Here is an 18650-nt window from a genome sequence, read left to right as displayed (position 1 = left end):
GTTGGTTTTCTTTGGGTTGTGGAATGGGGGTCATTTTGATTTTCTTCTTTATGCCACTCTCTGTTTCCTAAATATAAAAACTATATAATCTCCTGCTGAGTTTACTATCACAAAGAATTTGCCTTTTCCTTCAAAATTAAGCAGAAGAGCTATGCACAGTGGCAGGATCACAGCCAGTGAGGTTTCTCCGAGGCACGAGTATTGCTAATTAAAAACTAAACAGAAGAAACATCAGCAAATGTAATGAAAAATGTTAAACGCGTTAACCCTGAACCATAGTTTTGTACTGAGAGAGTCAGTGCAATTCTGGGTTATCTTGCTTCTCTTCCAGATGAAACACGTGATGCAGGTCTTAGAAAAGCATGAAATCCAGCCCTATGAAATCGCTCTGGTGCACTGGGAAAACGAAGAGCTTAACTACATAAAAACAGAGTAAGGAGCATTTTATCAAGTTTACAAAAAGAGCTGCGAGCAGTGAAGGCAATAAACAGCTGAGGTACTTGGAAACTAATTTTAAGACAAAAGTTTTTGGTGCACGGGGCACCTGGATGGCTCAGTGGGTTAAGCCTCTGCCTTCAGCTCAGGACATGATCTCAGGGTCCTGGGATTGAGCCCCGCATCGGGCTCTCTGCTCAGCAGGGAGCCTGCTTCCCCCACCCTCTCTCTGCCTGCCTCTCTGCGTTCTTGTAATCTCTCTCGCTCTGTCAAATAAATAACATCTTTTTTTAAAAAAAGTTATTGGTGCAGATATAAAGCCTAAACAATATAATACGTGTTAGTAGGTAAACATAATGGTTTGAACTTGTCAGGCTACCCATAAATTACAATAAATCAACGTATAACCCCAAAATGGTAAGTATCCTAACTAAGCAGTCTAAACCAGTAAATGCTGTGCCTTCATCAGAATGAACCTATCAAGTTATTCTAGTAAAGGTTTCTCATAAGCCCATTTTCCCCCTGTTGATTTTGAGTGTGGGTGAGGGTATGATGTAAGAGAACCACTGGTAGAAATCGGGGGCCCATAGGAAGTGGGGGCCCGACATAGCATCCCCAGGGAAGATGTGTGGGTGGGCAGCCCCCCGCTGATTTTCTTGTCTCAGCAAGCAGGGGAAGATGGAGACAGATGGCAGTGCGAACAAGATCGAGAGGCCCTTTTCCTCAGAGAGTTACCTGGCTAGTGGAATACGAAGAAAAGAATTCTTTGTATTAAAGGAAGGGTTGAAAGCAGAGCTTGAAGAAAATTTGGAAGAGACGCCAGCTGTAGAAAGACGAGATGGGATCAGAGCTAAGGACTAATAGCCAACAAAGATAAACTACTTGCCTTGTGCCAGGCACTGTTCTAGGTACTTTCCAGGCATCCTTTTATCTAGTCCTGACAAAAAACCCTACAAATGGCGTGAACCAGCTTTTCGGACAAGGTTCAGAGATATTTTGTCCTGCCTTAGGGTACCTGACCAGTGGGTGAGGGCCTGGGCCCAGAGTGGATGCACTTGAAAGTGAAGACGTGAACCTGAGAGACACAACAGAAGAAAAGCTAGTGGAGTTTTATTAATTTTCTTATTAAGCACTCAGCCTTATGGCTCTGCTTCCCATGAACCTCCCTTCTGTGCTCTATTTCCAGAGCAGACTGTTGCTAGACACCCACAGACACGCACACACGCACGCTCACCCAGTACCTTACGGTCTCTGGAGGAGTAAAGTCCCCAGCTGGGGTCTCTTTGGCTCCCAGATCCCATGTTTGGCTTCATCGAAAGCCCATCCCAGGGGCGCCTGGGTGGCTCAGTGGGTTAAAGCCTCTGCCTTCGGCTCAGGTCATGATCCCAGGGTCCTGGGATCGAGCCCTGCATCGAGCTCTCTGCTCAGCAGGGAGCCTGCTTCCCTCTCTCTCTCTGCCTGCTTGTGATCTCTGTCTGTCAAATAAATAAAATCTTAAAAAAAAAAAAAACCATCCCAGCTGCAGCGCCGTGGCTGACATATCAGTCCTGCCGGGGATCCCGGCTCTTGCTGCCTCGGGCGGCTCTGTGGCCAACAGCTCCTTCATTAAAGCATCTGGCACCTCTGCTGTCTGGTCTTTTCTTTTTCCTTCCACACGAGGGTGTCATCATTCTGCCTCGCAGCCTCCCACTGGGTCCACAGCTTTGCCCATCTCTTGCCTCACATCTTCTGTGACGGTTTACCCTATATGTTGCCTGTTTGCTTGTGAGGTTTCTGTTCCCAAGTTCCCTCCCATTCCCTATTTTCCAGTCCTCGCAAAGGCCTCACGTGTGCCCCTCACTGTTCACCGCTTCCCATCTCCCTCCCTATTCCCACTGCGTCAGTGTGACTGTAGATGACAGTGTGACTTTAGAGGACAGTGTGACTGTAGGTGACTGTGTAGATAGCTTTATATTCACCATTATTATATTATCCACCATTGACAATAGGAATATATTATATTTACCATTATATATTTTTTATATATACATATATGTATTTTTTTCACCATTCACCATCCATTAGCAATTATTTGGGATCATTTTCCCTTTCTACAAAATATTAAAACATACTTGTTAATTTTTGCTGTGTGGATTTCCTATAAATGAACCGTTCTCCTACTGAACATCTAGTTTCTTGATGTTTTACTGTTAAACAATTCATCATACAAAAGTTTTCCTACACAGATCTTTCTTTGCATCTTCGATTATATCCTTAGGATAAATTCCTAGAAGTGGCATTACTCGGATCAAAGGGTATAAGAACATTTATGAGAGTCTTGGTACAAATTGCCAAATGACCTCTAGAAAGAGTATAAGGTGACTACTTCAAAAGAAAAAAATTCTTTTTAAGAAAAAGTGCTTTTTAAGATTTAGAAGACAATTTTTTTTTTCTCCTTTTCACAGGGGACAGTCGAAACTTCACAGAGGGGAAATCAGATTAAATTCAGACCTAGATATAGATGACGCCATTCTAGAGAAATTTGCTTTCTCGAATGCTCTTTGTCTTTCAGGTAAGTTAATGCTACTTGTCAGAGAAAGTGTGACTTGGTTTTCATTTCATCAGGGAAGTTTAAGCATTCAGTAAAGAGTTAGGCATGTTTCACAGATTATTCAGCAAAGCCTTAACATTTCTTTGCAAAAGGAAAAAACAGAGAATAGAGTGTGTGAAGGTATTCATTCTTTATTAACTGTATCAGTAAAGCTTTCCCTCTCCAGAAATTTTTGTAGTATTATCCCCTTTGTTTTCCTGTCCTCTCCTGCATGGTGGTGGCTCTCAGGTTGTCTCTAATCCAGGCAGAGGAAGCCCAGTGTGACTGGACGCAGGTCTCTGGGTAAAAGTGTACCCCAGTTCCTCGCAGCGATGGGACAGAGATTCGTGTGCTAAATAGAACTCCAGACATTTGGGGCACCTAGGGGGCTCAGTCAATTAAGCGTCTGCCTTTGGCTCAAGTCATGATCTCAGGGTCCTGGGATCCAGTCCTGCATCGGGCTCCCTGCTCAGCCGGGAGTCTGCTTCTCCCTCTCCCCCTACCCCTCTCCCCAACTTGTACTCTCTCTCAAATAAATAAATAAAACCTTAAAAAAAGAATACCTCAGACGTTCTCTAAGAATTGTGTGGCGGTCCCCTACACTCCACTGTGGCGGATGTGGCCTGCTCGGGAGGCTTTGGGGGGCTCGTGAGCCATACACACAGCCCCGAGGAATGTAAGGAGTAGGAGGGAAGGCAGGGAAGGCCTGGTTCCTGCCGCATTGACAAGCCATGCTTCCCTTCGGGGTGTACCTTGTGCTCTCTGGCTTTCTGAGATGCAGCGGTAGAAAATTAGGAATTTGACCCAATGTCGTTGCGGTCTGCCAGCTGGACTTGGATGTGTACTTTTTCCTCCCTCTTTTTCACTTCAGTGCTGAACTTGATCATGAGAACGAGCTATTCTCAGGTTTCAGTTGCACATTGTTAGCACATTTGCTCCTTTAACTCTTACTGAAATGGTGGTGAAGGTACCGGGCAAGTAATTGTGTATTCTGTATAAACATGACTATGTGGATGAAAAAATGTTCCATTGTTACTACTTTTTTTTTTTTCCCCAGTGAAACTGGCTATTTGGGAGACATCACTGGATAAATTTGTTGAGTCTATTCAGTCAATTCCAGAGGTAATTATACCAATTTTATGCTTGTTTTCAAGGGTTGGTTTCTATTTGGGAGAAATACAAATTTCCCACCCTAACAATATACTTAGGAGTACAATAAGGTAGTAATAAATGCTAGAAAAGCTGTACTGCATTTAAGCAAAAACAGAATATTCATTATACCTAAAATTTAAAAATTTATATATATATATTTTTTTTACTTTTGAAAACTTAGAATTCTAATTACTTTCTTCTGATGGTGTAGTATTTTTAATATAATTATCCTTTTTTAAAAAATGAGCTGTTTCCTCTCTAAGGAAGGGGATTATGACCAGTGTTCTTTTTTTTTTTTTTTTTTTTTAAAGATTTTATTTATTTATTTGACAGAGAGAAATCACAAGTAGGCAGAGAGGCAGGCAGAGAGAGAGGAGGAAGCAGGCTCCCTGCTGAGCAGAAAGCCCGATGTGGGGCTTGAACCCAGGACCTGGGATCATGACCTGAGCCGAAGGCAGTGGCTTAACCCACTGAGCCACCCAGGCGCCCCTATGACCAGTGTTCTTGACTGAGAACTATTTTGCCAAATTATGAGACAAATAGTGGCTTGAAAAGTAATAGTTCTATCAGAATACACCAAAACTTACTGTTGACTGTAATTTTGTTTTTACTGTGAAAGAATAACAGAATTATACTTGGGAAAAGAGGCCCTGTTTTCTCAATAAGAGATTAGGACTGTAGATCCTAGAAAATGCCATTGAGAAGGGAAATGCAACAAGGGAATATAGAATTTCTACCCAATAAGATGTTGAAATTTCGAAGAGAGATGACTGAGAGACATTATCCAAGGTGTCATTTACATCTGCTCTAGAATGTGCTTTATGGTCCTGTTACTTGTCGGAGATACGTTTGTGTAGACGCATGTATGTATGTCTCTGTTTTTTCCCTCCCAAATAGGCTTTAAAAGCTGGGAAGAAAGTGAAACTATCTCATGAAGAAGTGATGCAGAAAATGGGTGAACTCTTTGCCCTGAGGTAGAATTTTCTCTGTAAATAAGATTAATGTATGTATGTAACAGTGTGAAGAAGACGTTGCTGTCCTTGTCTAGTAAAAAGCCAACGTGGGCCTTGATGGGAAGGGCGGCCTCTCTCGCCTCACAGACATGGAGCCAGGGGAGCTCGTTCCCCTTAGAAGAACTTGGGCTGTACTAGGACTGCACTGCAAGACATTCTGTGTGCGCCCAGAGATCATAACTAATCTACGTTAAACCTACATAAGGGAGCCCAGTAGATGTTCTTGGTAGGTAGAAAGATATATTCTAGAATTTGGATAATGGGAATTCTTGGTAAAAAGATCTCCTCACATCTGGAGAACGTACTGCTCAGCGAAATAAGCCAGTCAGAGAAAAACAAATACCATGTGATTTCATTCGTAGGTGGCATTTACGAAACAAAACAACAAAGGAAAAAGAGACAAACCAAAAAGACAGATTGTTAGCTGTAGAGAGCAGATGCAGAAGGTTTGGGGGGTGTGGGGGGTTATATTAGTAGGAGAAGGGGATTGAGAGTACACTTATCCTAACGAGCACTGAGCAATGTATCTAATTGATGAATCACCGTATCGTAACCTAGTAGAACTAATATAACACATAAACTACATCGGAATTAAAATACAAACTATATATATATATATATATATATATATATATATATATATATATATATATATATATATATATATATATATATATATTGCATGATATTGCTTAGTAGAAGCAAGTGCTACGGAAATGTTACATACCGTGTGTCGTCCACTCTGAGACACACTGTAAGAAGCCACAGCAGAGACGGACGCTGCCAGTGGAGCTCTGAGACAGTGCTCTTTTATCACAGAATTAACCTCTTACACTGAAATAACTCCTTGAGCTTTGTCGGGTGTGCATTCCATACCATTCGCTCTTGGGCACACAGAAAAGGAAAGCAAGAGGGAAGGCAGGGCAATGACAACTAAGTGACAGCCACCACCTGTATGACATCATGCCGTCCATTTTCAGAGATGGGAAGGAACGGTGTCTTAAGACTGACAAAGTACATCGCTGTATCGTTTTAAAGAAGTTTATGGAAAGGTGTTCAGTTTCTTTCACTTTTGTCATTTTCCCAGGATTTATGAGATAAAACATCCTGAATCTTGGCACAATTTCACAGGACAGGATCGTTCAGCGTCTTGTCCCTCCAAGTGTGTGGCACGAGCTGCTAGGGATCGCTGTAGATAGTTTGAGAGTTGTTGTCCCACATTCCCCTTAGAGACTGGCCCGGAGAGAAGTGGTCCAGGATTTCTTTACCTGTGCGTTCCTTGTAGCCAAGGGGCCCTGATTCAGGATGCCAACAAAGTAAAAACCATCCCCCGGGAGCACCCTGCAACTCATATGAAGCCTTGAGCTCTCTAAGAAGTGGGGGAGAAAGTCTCTAGCCTCTTCTCTTGGTAATGCCAACAGAATGGCAGATTATAATCCTATCAAAACGCAGAAATTAGGACTAAGTATAGCTTATGAACAGTTTCTGTAGTGTCTTACTGTTTTTATCCTAAGTTTTCTTCTCTTTACCATAAAAGCACCTGTGTGTTATTAAAAGGAACATGGCTAACCAAATAGATAGCATGGCAAGTTACAACAGTGGGTTAAAAATTAAGTCCCAGTTATGTAGGTAGGATCCAATTTGTGTAAACAGACAAAAATGAAAATTAATTTTTATCCTGCCATATATGCATACCCCCCATATGTGTTGTGTGTGCACACACATGAATATATGCATAGAACAGGTCTGGAAGGACACACTAAAGTGTTCACGGGGCCCAAAGCTGTTTTGGGGTAAGAGGTCTGACTGCTATTTTCTGAGCTCTTCCCTAGGGCTTTCTTTGTTACAGTGAACAACTGTTTATGTGTTACTTCTGTGCCTTAAATTTTCATCTAAAAGTGAGCACAGGGCTCTTAGGTAAAAAGGTACGTGTGTGTGTGTTTCCTTTTCCAGTGTTTGCAGAGAGAGTAAGCGAACAGTGGTTACCTGGGGTGGGTGGGAGAAAGGGAAAGATGGGAATAAGGACAGGAGTGAGATTTGTCAGTTTACCGTTTCTTTATTTTTAAGCCACATGATTACCTATCCATCAAAAAATGTCTATTTGTAAAAGTTAATGAAAACAGGAAAATGGTCAGAAATTGAAAGCAAAATGAGACGGGTTTTTTTTTCCTAACACTTTTTAAGTAACATTAATGTTAAAGATTGAGTTAATTTGGTTGCAAATTTTGAAATTCTTATCTAAGTCTTTTTATTTGTATATTTCTCAGAAGTATTACAAAGGTGAGCATTAACAAATGTTTTCATAAAATACTTTGTAAATGGAAATAAAATAGGGACTGTGATTTTTTTAATTCAAGATTTAAAAAGTTACAATTTTTGTTTTTTTTTTTAAGACACCGTATAAACTTGAGTTCAGACTTCCTGATCACTCCCGATTTCTACTGGGACAGAGAAAACCTGGAACAACTTTATGATAAAACTTGTCAGTTCCTTAGCATTACTCGTAGAGTTAAGGTACGTACTTTGCCCTTTTACTGAGAAAGATACAACTCTGCTTATAATTTGTGTGATGATGTGAAGAGAAATTTTAAGTAAATGTGTTTGGAGAAATATCTTGTTTGACTTTGATTCTGATCTCTGGATTTCCCCTTCCCCATCTTCTGGGTGCAGACAGTTTTCAATACTTTTCTTTATTGCATCAAAGAATATTCTGATAGTTGCTCTGCAGACTAGGTAAAAAGAGTTTTAGAGGTCTATTCTTCCTTCACCAAGCTCTTGTCAAGTCTCAAACAAGACTTGAACCCAAGTTCAAGTCCTGGAACTGTGTTGGTGGCAGCGAGAATAGAAATGAATTCAAGAAAGAATTCTCTAAGATCAAGCAATTGGCTTATGGGAGGTCAAGGACAGGGAAGAGTCAAGGATGACTGACGTTTGCCTGTGAGTGACAGGTAGGAAGGTGGCAAAACACAGACAGGTGGGGCCGGGGGAGTGGAGGAGCAAAATTTTAAGATACGTTGAGAGTAAGTGGCAAGAAGCCATCCAGTGAGAACCATCACTCATTAGAAGCATGAAAGCAAAATTGTGAAGAGTGACGTAGGTATGAAGAGAATGATGAAAGTGGGTCGGGGTGGTCATGATGGAGGTAAACCATAGGGGGAAGGGAAACAATGGATGTTGTAGGGTAGGAAGCAGAATGGACGTTGTATGATGTGCCCGTAGTTCTATGACCTTTTATTACGTTGAGGTCCACGTAACCACGCAGTCAAGATGCAGAACTGTTCTGTCACCACAAAGATCTCCTTGAGCTGCCCCTTTGAAGTCACCTCGCCTCCCCTCCCCCATCATCCTTCACCCCTGGCATGACTAATCTATTCTCCATCTCCATAAAATGTTCTGTAAATATAGTCATACAGTGTGCAACTGCTAAAACTGACTTTTTTCATTGAGTATAATGCCCTTGCCATCCATCTAAGTTGTCGTCCGTGTCAAACCCTGCCCTCCTGTGCATTACTTAAACATTTTTTGGAGTTCATTTTGATTTATCTATCTGTATATTTTTAGTAAACCTCTTTGAATAGATATTTGGTGCTTTCCCTAGATATTCTTTTGTACATACATAGCTGATCACAGGCTACTCATTTTGACATTTTACCAGGTTAAATCAAGTACCGAAATCTGCTACCCTTTACATCCCTTTACCCGCCGCCATTTACCGTGTTCTGCAGACATTGAGAACTCCATCACGGTTACAATTTTTGCTTTAACCATCGAATATAATTTTAGAAAACTCAAGAGGAGAAGGAAATTCTATTGTATTTACCTATATATTTTCTTCTGTTGTTCTTTTTTCCTTCATGATGTTCCATGGTTTCTTGTATTGATTCCTTCCTGTTTCAAGAACATTCTTTAGGTATTCCTTTAGGATACATCCATAGAAACACAGTCTCCTAGTTGTCCTTTTGTCTGAGACTCTCTTGATTTCCTCTTCCTTCCTGGCAGCTCTGGGATTCTGGACTGACCATTCTCTTCCAGCACCCAAAAAATGCTGTGGCGTCTAGTTCTGGGCTGCTCGGTTTCTGATGGGATAACGTGGACATCACGTCCTTTCTTACACCCCCACATGTACGTGAGGCTCTGTTCACTTGTTCTGTAGTCTGTTTCCACTGTGGTGTTCATATGGGCTAACTTCCTTCATTCTGTCTTCAAGTTTACAGATTCTTCGGCTGCCGAGCCCATCATTGGGTTTTTTATTTTGCTTATTTTATCTGTCTAAAGATACAATTCTAAAATTTCCCTATGATTCTTCTTACGCTTTCTAGCTCTTTGCTGGGACTTTGGTTTGTTTTTGTTTATTTGTTTGTTTTTCATTTGTTTCAAGCATGTTCGTAATATGCTTACTGAAGCAATTTGATGATGACTGCTTTAAAATTCCGGTCAGATCATTTCAGCATCTGATTTATCTTGATGTTAACACCTACTGATTGCCTTTTCTCAGTGGCTCCCACCCAAGTTAGTATCTCCAGTTGCCCTCATTGCCTCAAGGGTTATGTTCAAGTGTTTTTGCTTCAGATACAAGGACCTTCATGTTCTTTCCTCTTTTCCAGTCTTACTTCCTCCCGCTTCCCCACATTCATCCCATGCCCCGTCAAAAATAAATGACTTACAGGGCTCAGTTGGTTGAGCATCCAGCTCTTGATTTTAGCTCAGGTCATGATCTCAGGGTCGTGACATCAAGCCCTGCATTAGGCTCTCTCCTTTCCCCAGATTGTGAATATGTGCACTCTCTCTCAAACAAATAAAATCTTTTTAAAAAAATGGCTTACAATTTCAGCAGCCCACCATAGCTCATTGAATGATCAGGCAGCTCTGGTATCTACATATTTTCCTCAAGGCCAGACATTTCCCCTTGAATAACAACATCGAAGTCACCTTAGTTGTCTCTGACCTATATGGTACCAGCTGCAGTTGTCACTGACCTTGTTACCGCCACTGCCTGTATGGGCGGTTTCCAGCGCCGGAGAGCAGACGTCATTGCCAGCAGTCAGGGAAGGAGGCCCATCCTAAACTGTGCTGCTTTTAGCTGATGCAAGAGGATTGATCAGTGATACTCTAAGATTCAAATGTCAGTGGATTCCAAAATGGGTTTAGATATTAAATGACTAACTCGACAGGGTTTGATAATCCAGACATCTGCTCAGACATGAAGAGCACTGGACTCGCGTGGTTGTGGACTGGGCTGAAGTTCCAGAGGCTCTAGAAGGGATGCTAAACGCGTTGCGGAGTTGAGGGACACCCTGTGGTTGTGTTGTTAGCTCTCACTGTGAAACAGACTGTTCCAAAACTGAGTGGCTTAAAACAGCACTTGCTGTCTTACTGTCTGTGGGTCAGGAGCCACTCGCTCACTCTCTCTCTCTCTCTGTGGTCTCAGGGATCAGCTGGGAAGGTGAACTTCCTAGTTCACTCATGTGTTGTTGACAAGATTCAGTTCCTCTAGGGGTGTTGGGCTAAAGCCTCAGTTCCTCCCGAGCTGTTGGCCAGAGAGGCCTCCCTCAGTTCCCTGCCCCGTAGTCTTCTCTGGGGAGCAGGCACCTCGCAGCATGGCAACTCGTTGCATCGGGCTGAGCAGGTGAGAGAAGGTGGGCAGAGCACTACCAAGATGGACCCGCAGTCTCTTGTAACCTAATCGCAATTACAGCCTATCACTTCCGCTGTATTCTTTTTGTTAGAAACAAGTCACTGGGCCCAGCCCACAGTCCCAGGGAGGGGATTGCACAAGGGTATGAATGCCCAGAGACGAGGACCTTTGGGTGGCGTCTTGGTTAGGTGTCTGCCTAACACAGACTTCAGGTTTTGAAAAAGGTGGAGAACATTTTTGGAAGCCTACTTGGTCAGCACCATGACCTGCGTTGTTCTCACAGTGCTGTTACGTTAGTGACGTCCTGCTTCACGCCACCAAAGGCCCTGCCAGCAAGCATCACTGGTCTCATGTTCTGAATCATCAGTAAGCCAACTGCCACTGCCACTTGGCTTGGGCAGGAAGGTTGATGCCAAAGAAATGAGCTGATCTTTCACCTGGAAGGTGGCCATCTTTATGTGTCTGTCCTCATTGTACAAGATGGAATTACTGACATCAGGTCTACAACTGAGGACACCTTGCGTGAAGAATACCTTGACGACCGGATGATCAGCTAATTCATGGCCAAGATCAAGTGCAAACAGAAGACAAACATCGGTGAGAACAAAAGGGCTGTGTAGGCTCTTCCCCGCCATGTGTACTATGCTGAGTATCCTCTGTCTTCAGTATCAAGGCCAGTTTGAGATTGAGTCCCTCCATGAAAGGATTGACATGTAACCACTATCACCCATCAGCAGCTGGGAGAATCAGATGCTAACTAACCCAGTCTTTGGCACCCTGGACCCAGGGAGAAAGCCCCATTCAGTTCCAGCTAGACAAGGCACTAATCCCTCCAGTGGCTTTATCATAGCCCCAAGATTTAACATCTCCTATGAAAAGAAGTAAAACCAAATTTATTCACAGACAACAGGATCTTGTATAGAGAATGTCATAAAACATCTACCAAAAAGCTACTAGAACAAATTAGTGAATTTACCAAAGTTGCAAAATCCAAGGTCACTATATAAAAAATAATTCTTTTTCTTTATACTACCAATGAACGGTTGGAAAATAAAAATTTTTAAATATCATTTACAGGGGCGCCTGGGTGGCTCAGTGGGTTAAAGCCTCTGCCTTCGGCTCAGGTCATGATCTCAGGGTCCTGGGATCAAGCCCCGCATCGGGCTCTCTGCTCAGCAGGGAGCCTGCTTCCCCCTCTCTCTCTGCCTGCCTCTCTGTGTACTTGTGATCTCTCTCTCTCTCTGTGTCAAATAAATAAATAAAATCTTAAAAAATATATATATCATTTACAATAGCATCAAAACCTCAGATTACTTAGGAATACGTGTTTGTTTGTTTGTTTTTTTAAGATTTTATTTATTTATTGGACAGAGAGCACAAGCAGGGGGAGCAGCAGGCAGAGAGAGAGGGAGACGCAACCTTCTGGCTGAGCCAGGAACCCAACACGGGGCTCAATCCCAGGACCCCAGGATCATGACCTGAGCCGAAGGCAAGGCAGGCACTTACCCAACAGAGCCAGGCAGGCACCCTTCTTTTGCCCATTACAAAATTGGGTTGTTCTTTAAACATTGAATAGAAACAGTTCTTCATATATGCTGGAGAAGTCCTTCATCAGGTATGTCTACGGAGAATGTGTCCTCCCAGCCTGTGGCTTGCTTTTCATATTCTTTTTTTTTTTTTTTTTTAAGATTTTATTTATTTGACACAGAGAGACAGCGAGAGAAGGAACACAAGCAGGGGGAGTGGGAGAGGGAGAAGCAGGCCTGCTGCTGAGCAGGAAGGCTGATGCGGGGCTTGATCCCAGGACCCTGGGATACTGACCTGAGCGGAAGGCAGACACTTAACGACTGAGCCACCCAGGCGCCCCACTTTTTCATATTCTTAACAGTGTCTTTCAAAGAGCATTAGCTTTTAGTTTTGGTGAAGTTCAGCTTGTGAAGTTTTTCCTCTAAGGTTCATGCTTTTTTTTTTTTGTCCTAAGAAATCTTTACCTGGCTCAAAGTCATGAGGTTTTTTTCCTATACTTTCTTCTTGAAGTTTTAAAATTTTAGCTTTAGTCAAACAGGAGGTACAAACTTGGTGGGAGCAACTGAGAAAAGACAATCAGTAGGTGTTAACATCAATATTTAGGTCTCTGATCCTTTTTTTTTTAAGATTTTATTTATTTATTTGACAGAGATCACAAGTAGGCAGAGAGAGGAGGAAGAAGGCTCCCTGCCCTGCTGAGCAGAGAGCCAGATGTGGGACTCAATCCTGGGACCCTGGGATCATGACCCTAGCTGAAGGCAGAGGCTTTAACTCACTGAGCCACCCAGGCACCTCTCTGATCCATTTTAAAGGATAGAGTGTGAAGTAAAGGATAGAGTTCAGCTATCCAACTGTTCCAACACCATTTGTTGAAAATATTATCCCTTCATTATTGAACTGATTTATATTGGTCAAAGATCAATCGCTTGGAGCACCTGGGTGGCTCAGTCAGTTAAGATTTAGCAGGTCAGGGGTGCCTGGGTGGCTCAGTGGGTTAAAGTCTCTGTCTTTGGCTCAGGTCATGATCTCAGAGTCCTGGAATCGAGCCCCGCATTGGGCTCTCTGCTCCGCAGGGAGCCTGCTTCCTCCTCTCTCTCTGCCTGCCTCTCTGCCTGCTTGAGATCTCTCCCTCTGTGTCAAATAAATAAAATCTTTAAAAAAAAAAAAAAAAAGATTAAGCAGATCATGATCCCAGGGTCCTGGGATTGAGCCCCACGTTGGGCTCCTTGCTCAGCAGGGAGCCTGCTTCTCCCTCTGTCCCTCCCCCTGTTTGTGCTCTCTCTCAAATAAATAAAATAAAATCTTTAAAGTAAAAATACATAAACGGCCAAAAGATTTGAACAGACACCTCACAAAAGAAAATAATGCAAATGACCAAAGGAACATGAAAAGATGTTCAACATCCTTGTTCACCAAGGAAGTGCGATTAAAACTACAATGTGATTTCACTACACACCCCTTAGAGTGGCTGAAATTAACAGACTAATGCCAAGGGTTAGTAAGGATGTGGAGCCACTAGAACTTCATTACCTGTGGGACTAGAACTTGGTACCACAGCTTGGCAGTTTCTCATAAAATTAACCATTGTCTTACTATAAGACTCAACAGTTCTTCTTCCTAAGTGTTTTACCCAGGAGAAATAAAAACACATGTATGTCCTCAGTGTTTCATACACAAATGTTCGCAGCAGCTTTATTCATAATCGCCCAGAGTGAGAAGCAGTGCGGCACCCAGCAGCAGGTGGTGGATAAACGAACTGTGCCATATCCACAGAGCAGACTAGCAGTCAGCAACAGTAAGGCCCCAACTGGTCCCTGCCACAACATGGGGAATATCAGAGTCACGCCAGGTGAAAAAAATCCAGACACAAACACATGTGCAGTTGTGTTTATGGGATCTAGAAAGGCAATTACATCTGTAGGTACAGAAAGTAGATCTGTGGGGCGCCTGGGTGGCTCAGTGGGTTAAAGCCTCTGCCTTCGGCTCAGGTCATGATCTCAGGGTCCTGGGATCGAGTCCCGCATCGGGCTCTCTGCTCATCTGGGAGCCTGCTTCCCCCCTATTTCTCTGCCTGCCTCTCTGCCTACTTGTGATCTCTGTCAAATAAATAAATAAAATCTCTTTAAAAAAAAAGAAAGATCCGTGATTCCCTAGAGCTGGGGAGGGGGTGAGTGGATGGGGCTGTAGTTTCTGAAGGAGCAGCAGGGAACTTTGGGGGTGATGGGGAATGTTCTGCGGGCAGTTACAAGGGTATCTGTTCGTCAAAAGTCTTCCAGTTGTCTGCTTAGAATGGCTGCATTCTATCATGCGTAAACTACGCCTCAGTAACATTAATTTGAAAATAAAGCATCTGGTGAGAATTCTGTAATAGACTAAATGAAAACATCAGTGTCCATGAGACACATTCACTGGGGGCGGATTGGAGAGCTCTCCGAGTTACTGCTCTTGGATGTCTCTTTTTCTCATGGAATGGAGACTCGTGATGGAATCATGATCGATGTGACAAGATACAAAGTCATTGCCGCCACGCAGCAGCAGACCTTCCCTACCTCTTCCGCTAATCAGCGTGCTGTGCCTAATCGAGTCCGTGAAAGTAGCTGGGCAGAAACCCAAATAACCAGCTGCTTCCCCAGCCCATCCTGTCTTCCCTCAAGTTATGGTTCCGTGATGCTGATGCCCTTCGCTTGTCCCTTGTGGACGAGACTACACGAAAGGAGATAAAAGAGGACAATGACCAATTCTGAAGGCGGACTGAGGGTATGGTTCAGAGGAGAAGTATAAAGACAAGGACGTCTTTCAAGAACTTACTCAACGGGAGCGCTACATCTAGCAGGAAAGCCAGAGTTGAAGATGAGACATGTCAGAGCAGGACCAATAGTGAAGATGAAGTCAATGAAATCATCAGCTAGCGGGACGGGAACCAACTGCTGAGGAGGAAGGGAAACCTGCAGAAAGTGCCGCGGCTCATCACTCTGCTAACCCAGGAGGGGCACCTCCAGCTGAGACGCCATTGAAAGGTGACTGTGCAGCCCAAAGAGCTGGCGCGGTGGGGTCCAGTCAGTCCCCAGACCGGGAAAGCCCCGGAACAAGTCAGTTCTGTGGCAGTTTTGTGTTTTTTGGTTTTTTGTTTTTTTAAATCTCATATGAACTCTATAGATTGAATGACAGTCCTCCTGGCTCCTCAGTCCTCAACTGAGTACAGTGCGAGGATGCGTCCATTGCAGTTAATCAGGATAAAAACAAGGGTCTTTTAAAATTTCACACCATCACAGATAATCTGTAGTTTATGTTCTTTCAAGTTGATGTGATTCAATTCACTTGGTACCTTTGGGCCAGGACCATCCCTGGTTGCATTTTGCCAGATGAGCCCAAATGTCCCGTCCTTGGAAAGGTTGCCCCATCAGGTCTGTGCCTCTGCCTCTGGAGCTTTCTGTGCATATCCCTCAAGTGCAGCGCTTACAGGCTGCATCTTCGTGTTGTGATGACGTGTGCAGACCCGGTTCCTGGCGAGGGCCTTCTTCCGGTTCATAGACCACCACCTTCTCACTGTGCCCTGGCATGACAGGAGAGAGAATGCTGTCTCCTGTCCCCTCCTCTCCCTGTAAGGATGCTAACCCTGCCCTCATGACCCCACCTACACCTGATTGCCTCCCAAATGCCCCATCTCCAGATACTATCACCTTCGGGATTAGAGTTTCACTGTAAGAATTTAAGGGGGACACAAACTTTAATTCCATAATACCAACAGTCCCTGAAACTCCACTTCATTTTTTCTTTTGGAGCTAAAATTCAAGATTGATTTTAATTATCTTTATAAATTATATATTTCTACCACATCTTTATTGGATTCTATGTTAGGAACTGGGGCAAGATAGCTAAAAGTAGAAGTAGCAATGTATTAGGGGGAAAGGGACTTACAGGAAATTGGACCTACACTCGTGGGATTTCCCCCTCTCCTTCCGAAAAACACAGCAGCAAAAGGGATAGAAGCTACTTTGCCCCTAAATATCTAAATATATGATGGGCACACCAGAGTGGAGGGATTATTTGGCTCATGGACCCAGAGGGCAAGAGATGTGGATTGGGACCTGTAGTGCGTAAATGGCTGCTGGGCATGATGGCCACATGGGTTTAGACCACATTTCACTTTATCTAATGGATTTGGACATTCTGTTTCTGAAAACTCATTACAAAACAACTCAAACTTACGCTGATCAGAATTCCTTGGGTAGCTGACAATTTTTATGGAAGTCTTCTCACATCCCACTGAATTTGCCTCCCCTGTAGCAGGGTGCCCAATTATCATTACTCTCGTCACCTTCATGGCTTGATTGGGTCATTACAGCTAATTGTTTTTCATTTCCCAGGCCCACTCTGAGCCATTTTTTTGGTGTTAAATCTTCCACAAGTTACCAAGCATACTTAGAAGTTCCCAGACTATGTTTCTCAGAGTATGTTCCTTTTTTTTTTTTTAAAGATTTTGTTTATTTGAGAGCGAGAGAGAGCATAAGCAGGGTGGCGGGGGGCGGGGGGAGCAGACTCCCCACTGAGCAGGGAGCCCGAGGAAGGGCTCAATCCCAGGACCCTGGGATCGTGACCCAAGCCAAAGGCAGATGCTCATAGGACTGAGCCACCCAAGCGCCTCTCAGAGTATTTTCTTATCACGCTGAAGGCAGTTAAGACTAGTTGGGTTATGTGAAGATTATTTAGAAGAAGTTAAAAGAATTTAGCCTGCCTTAGGGTGCTCAACACAACACTGGGGTTGTAAGGGATACAAAAGAAAAGAGCTGGTGCCGCCCTTCGGCAAGCTTTACCATCTAACAAGAAGACGCCCGGAACAAGGAGGGTTAGTAGAAATGCCAGGAGAAAGCTGTTCCTTGTTCCATTTGTTTGGTTGGTTTTCTTTTTCCCCAGAGAAAGGAATCTGGAGAAAAATTAGAGTATTAGGCATGAGATATGCTCAAAGGAGTCCCAAGACGTGGAGGGTGGAGGTCAAGTCATTTCATTTGATAATTAAGAGATGGACTAGAAAAGATGAGAGGGGAGGCACAGCAGGGCAGTTGGGGCAGAAGAGCCAGGCAGGGGGGCGTCCCTCGCTGCACCTTCTCTGTGAGTGTCTCCAAAGTTCTGTCCCGGCTGCTTCTCCTACTGCCTGCCCCATCAGCTCTCCTCTTCGGGTCTGTGTTTTCCGGATGATTTTCAACTGAGTATCTCTAACCTCAGGTCTCTGCTTGCCTTCCAGGTGTTTTCCGTTCCCTACCAGATCTCACGCCTTCTGCAGTGACCTATCTCCTAGCGTCCCTTTGAGAGTCAGTGCTCTGTGTCACTCCACACTAGAAGGTCGGCTCCCTGAGATCAGAGACCAGGATTATTTTCTTCCCTGTTATCTTCCCAGTTCTTGGCAAGGCCTCACACAGAGCACATGGCTCAGTAAATATTTGTACAATTAATCGGTGATTACGATTTCAAAATGAAGCCCATGGTAGTCTCCCAGAAAACACTGAACCTCTAGTCTCCATTTCAGCTTGTAGCAGGACCATTAGTCCCCTCCATCTGTCAGTCAACCAGAAAACCGAAAGGCCTGGTGGTTTCCTCTTTCTCCATCACCCTCCATGTCCAGTCACACCATCCTTTCATTTTCTCCTCCGTGTGCTTCGTTCATTGACAGATATTTCCGGAAAGTCTGTACGATCAGCCGTGGGCTGGTGAAACTGGGGGGATTACCATACTGACCCCTGCCTTCAGACCTCCGCCTATGACGCTTCTGCTGTCACTCACCCTCTTCTCTCCCCCAGACTATTCTCAGACCTTGACTGCCCACCCCGCATCCTCTCCACTGCTCCCTTGAGCTGGAAGGCAGGGATGGGTCTGTCTGGTTCACCATTCCATCTCCTAACCCAGCACTAGTCACAACACAACCAATATTTGAAGACTGAGCGAAGGTCTCCACGTTACCTACAGAATAAAATTCCAGTGTTACAGCACGGTGCAGTAAGTTTCTCTTGCTGCTGTAACCAATTATCCCACCTGGCTTAGCCTGAATGCATTGGATGACAGCTCTGTAGGTCAGCAGTCTGACTTGACAGTCACTGAGCCAAAATCAAGGTGTTGGCAGGGCCGCGTTCCTTCCTGGAGGCTGTGCGCTGGGAAAGGCTCTTTCCTTGCCTTTCGCAGTTTCTACAGGCTGCCCACATTCTTGGCCTGCAGCCCCTTCCCTGTAACAGAGGCGAGTTCAGGACTTCTCGTGTCGCATCACTTTAAGCTCTTGTACCTGCCAGTTCCACGTTGAAGGACCCCTGTGATTCCACTGGACACCCCC

General features: G+C 44.0%; 1 protein-coding gene and 1 pseudogene across 4 annotated transcripts in view; both read left to right on the top strand.

Moving 5' to 3' along the window:
• RMND1 (required for meiotic nuclear division 1 homolog) overlaps positions 1-18650 on the top strand; it is a 43436-nt gene that overhangs the window by 18967 nt on the left and 5819 nt on the right. For 2 of the 4 annotated variants that reach the window (XM_047734899.1, XM_047734900.1), the window contains exons 6-10: positions 332-432; positions 2880-2986; positions 4062-4126; positions 5054-5130; positions 7563-7683. In XM_047734899.1, coding sequence (XP_047590855.1) covers positions 332-432; positions 2880-2986; positions 4062-4126; positions 5054-5130; positions 7563-7683 — 471 coding nt within the window. Of the gene's footprint in view, positions 1-331; positions 433-2879; positions 2987-4061; positions 4127-5053; positions 5131-5256; positions 5396-7562; positions 7684-11171; positions 11875-18650 lie in introns of those variants that run through there. The other 2 variants (XR_007128284.1, XM_047734901.1) reach the window with 2 other exon arrangements.
• On the top strand, positions 148-335 carry LOC125103354 (uncharacterized; annotated as a pseudogene).

This window comes from Lutra lutra, chromosome 6 (genome assembly GCF_902655055.1).
Source record: "Lutra lutra chromosome 6, mLutLut1.2, whole genome shotgun sequence".
NCBI classification, from domain to species: Eukaryota; Metazoa; Chordata; class Mammalia; order Carnivora; family Mustelidae; genus Lutra; species Lutra lutra.
The sequence above is the reverse complement of the archived record's forward strand: the minus strand, read 5'-3'. Positions and strand labels throughout refer to the sequence as shown.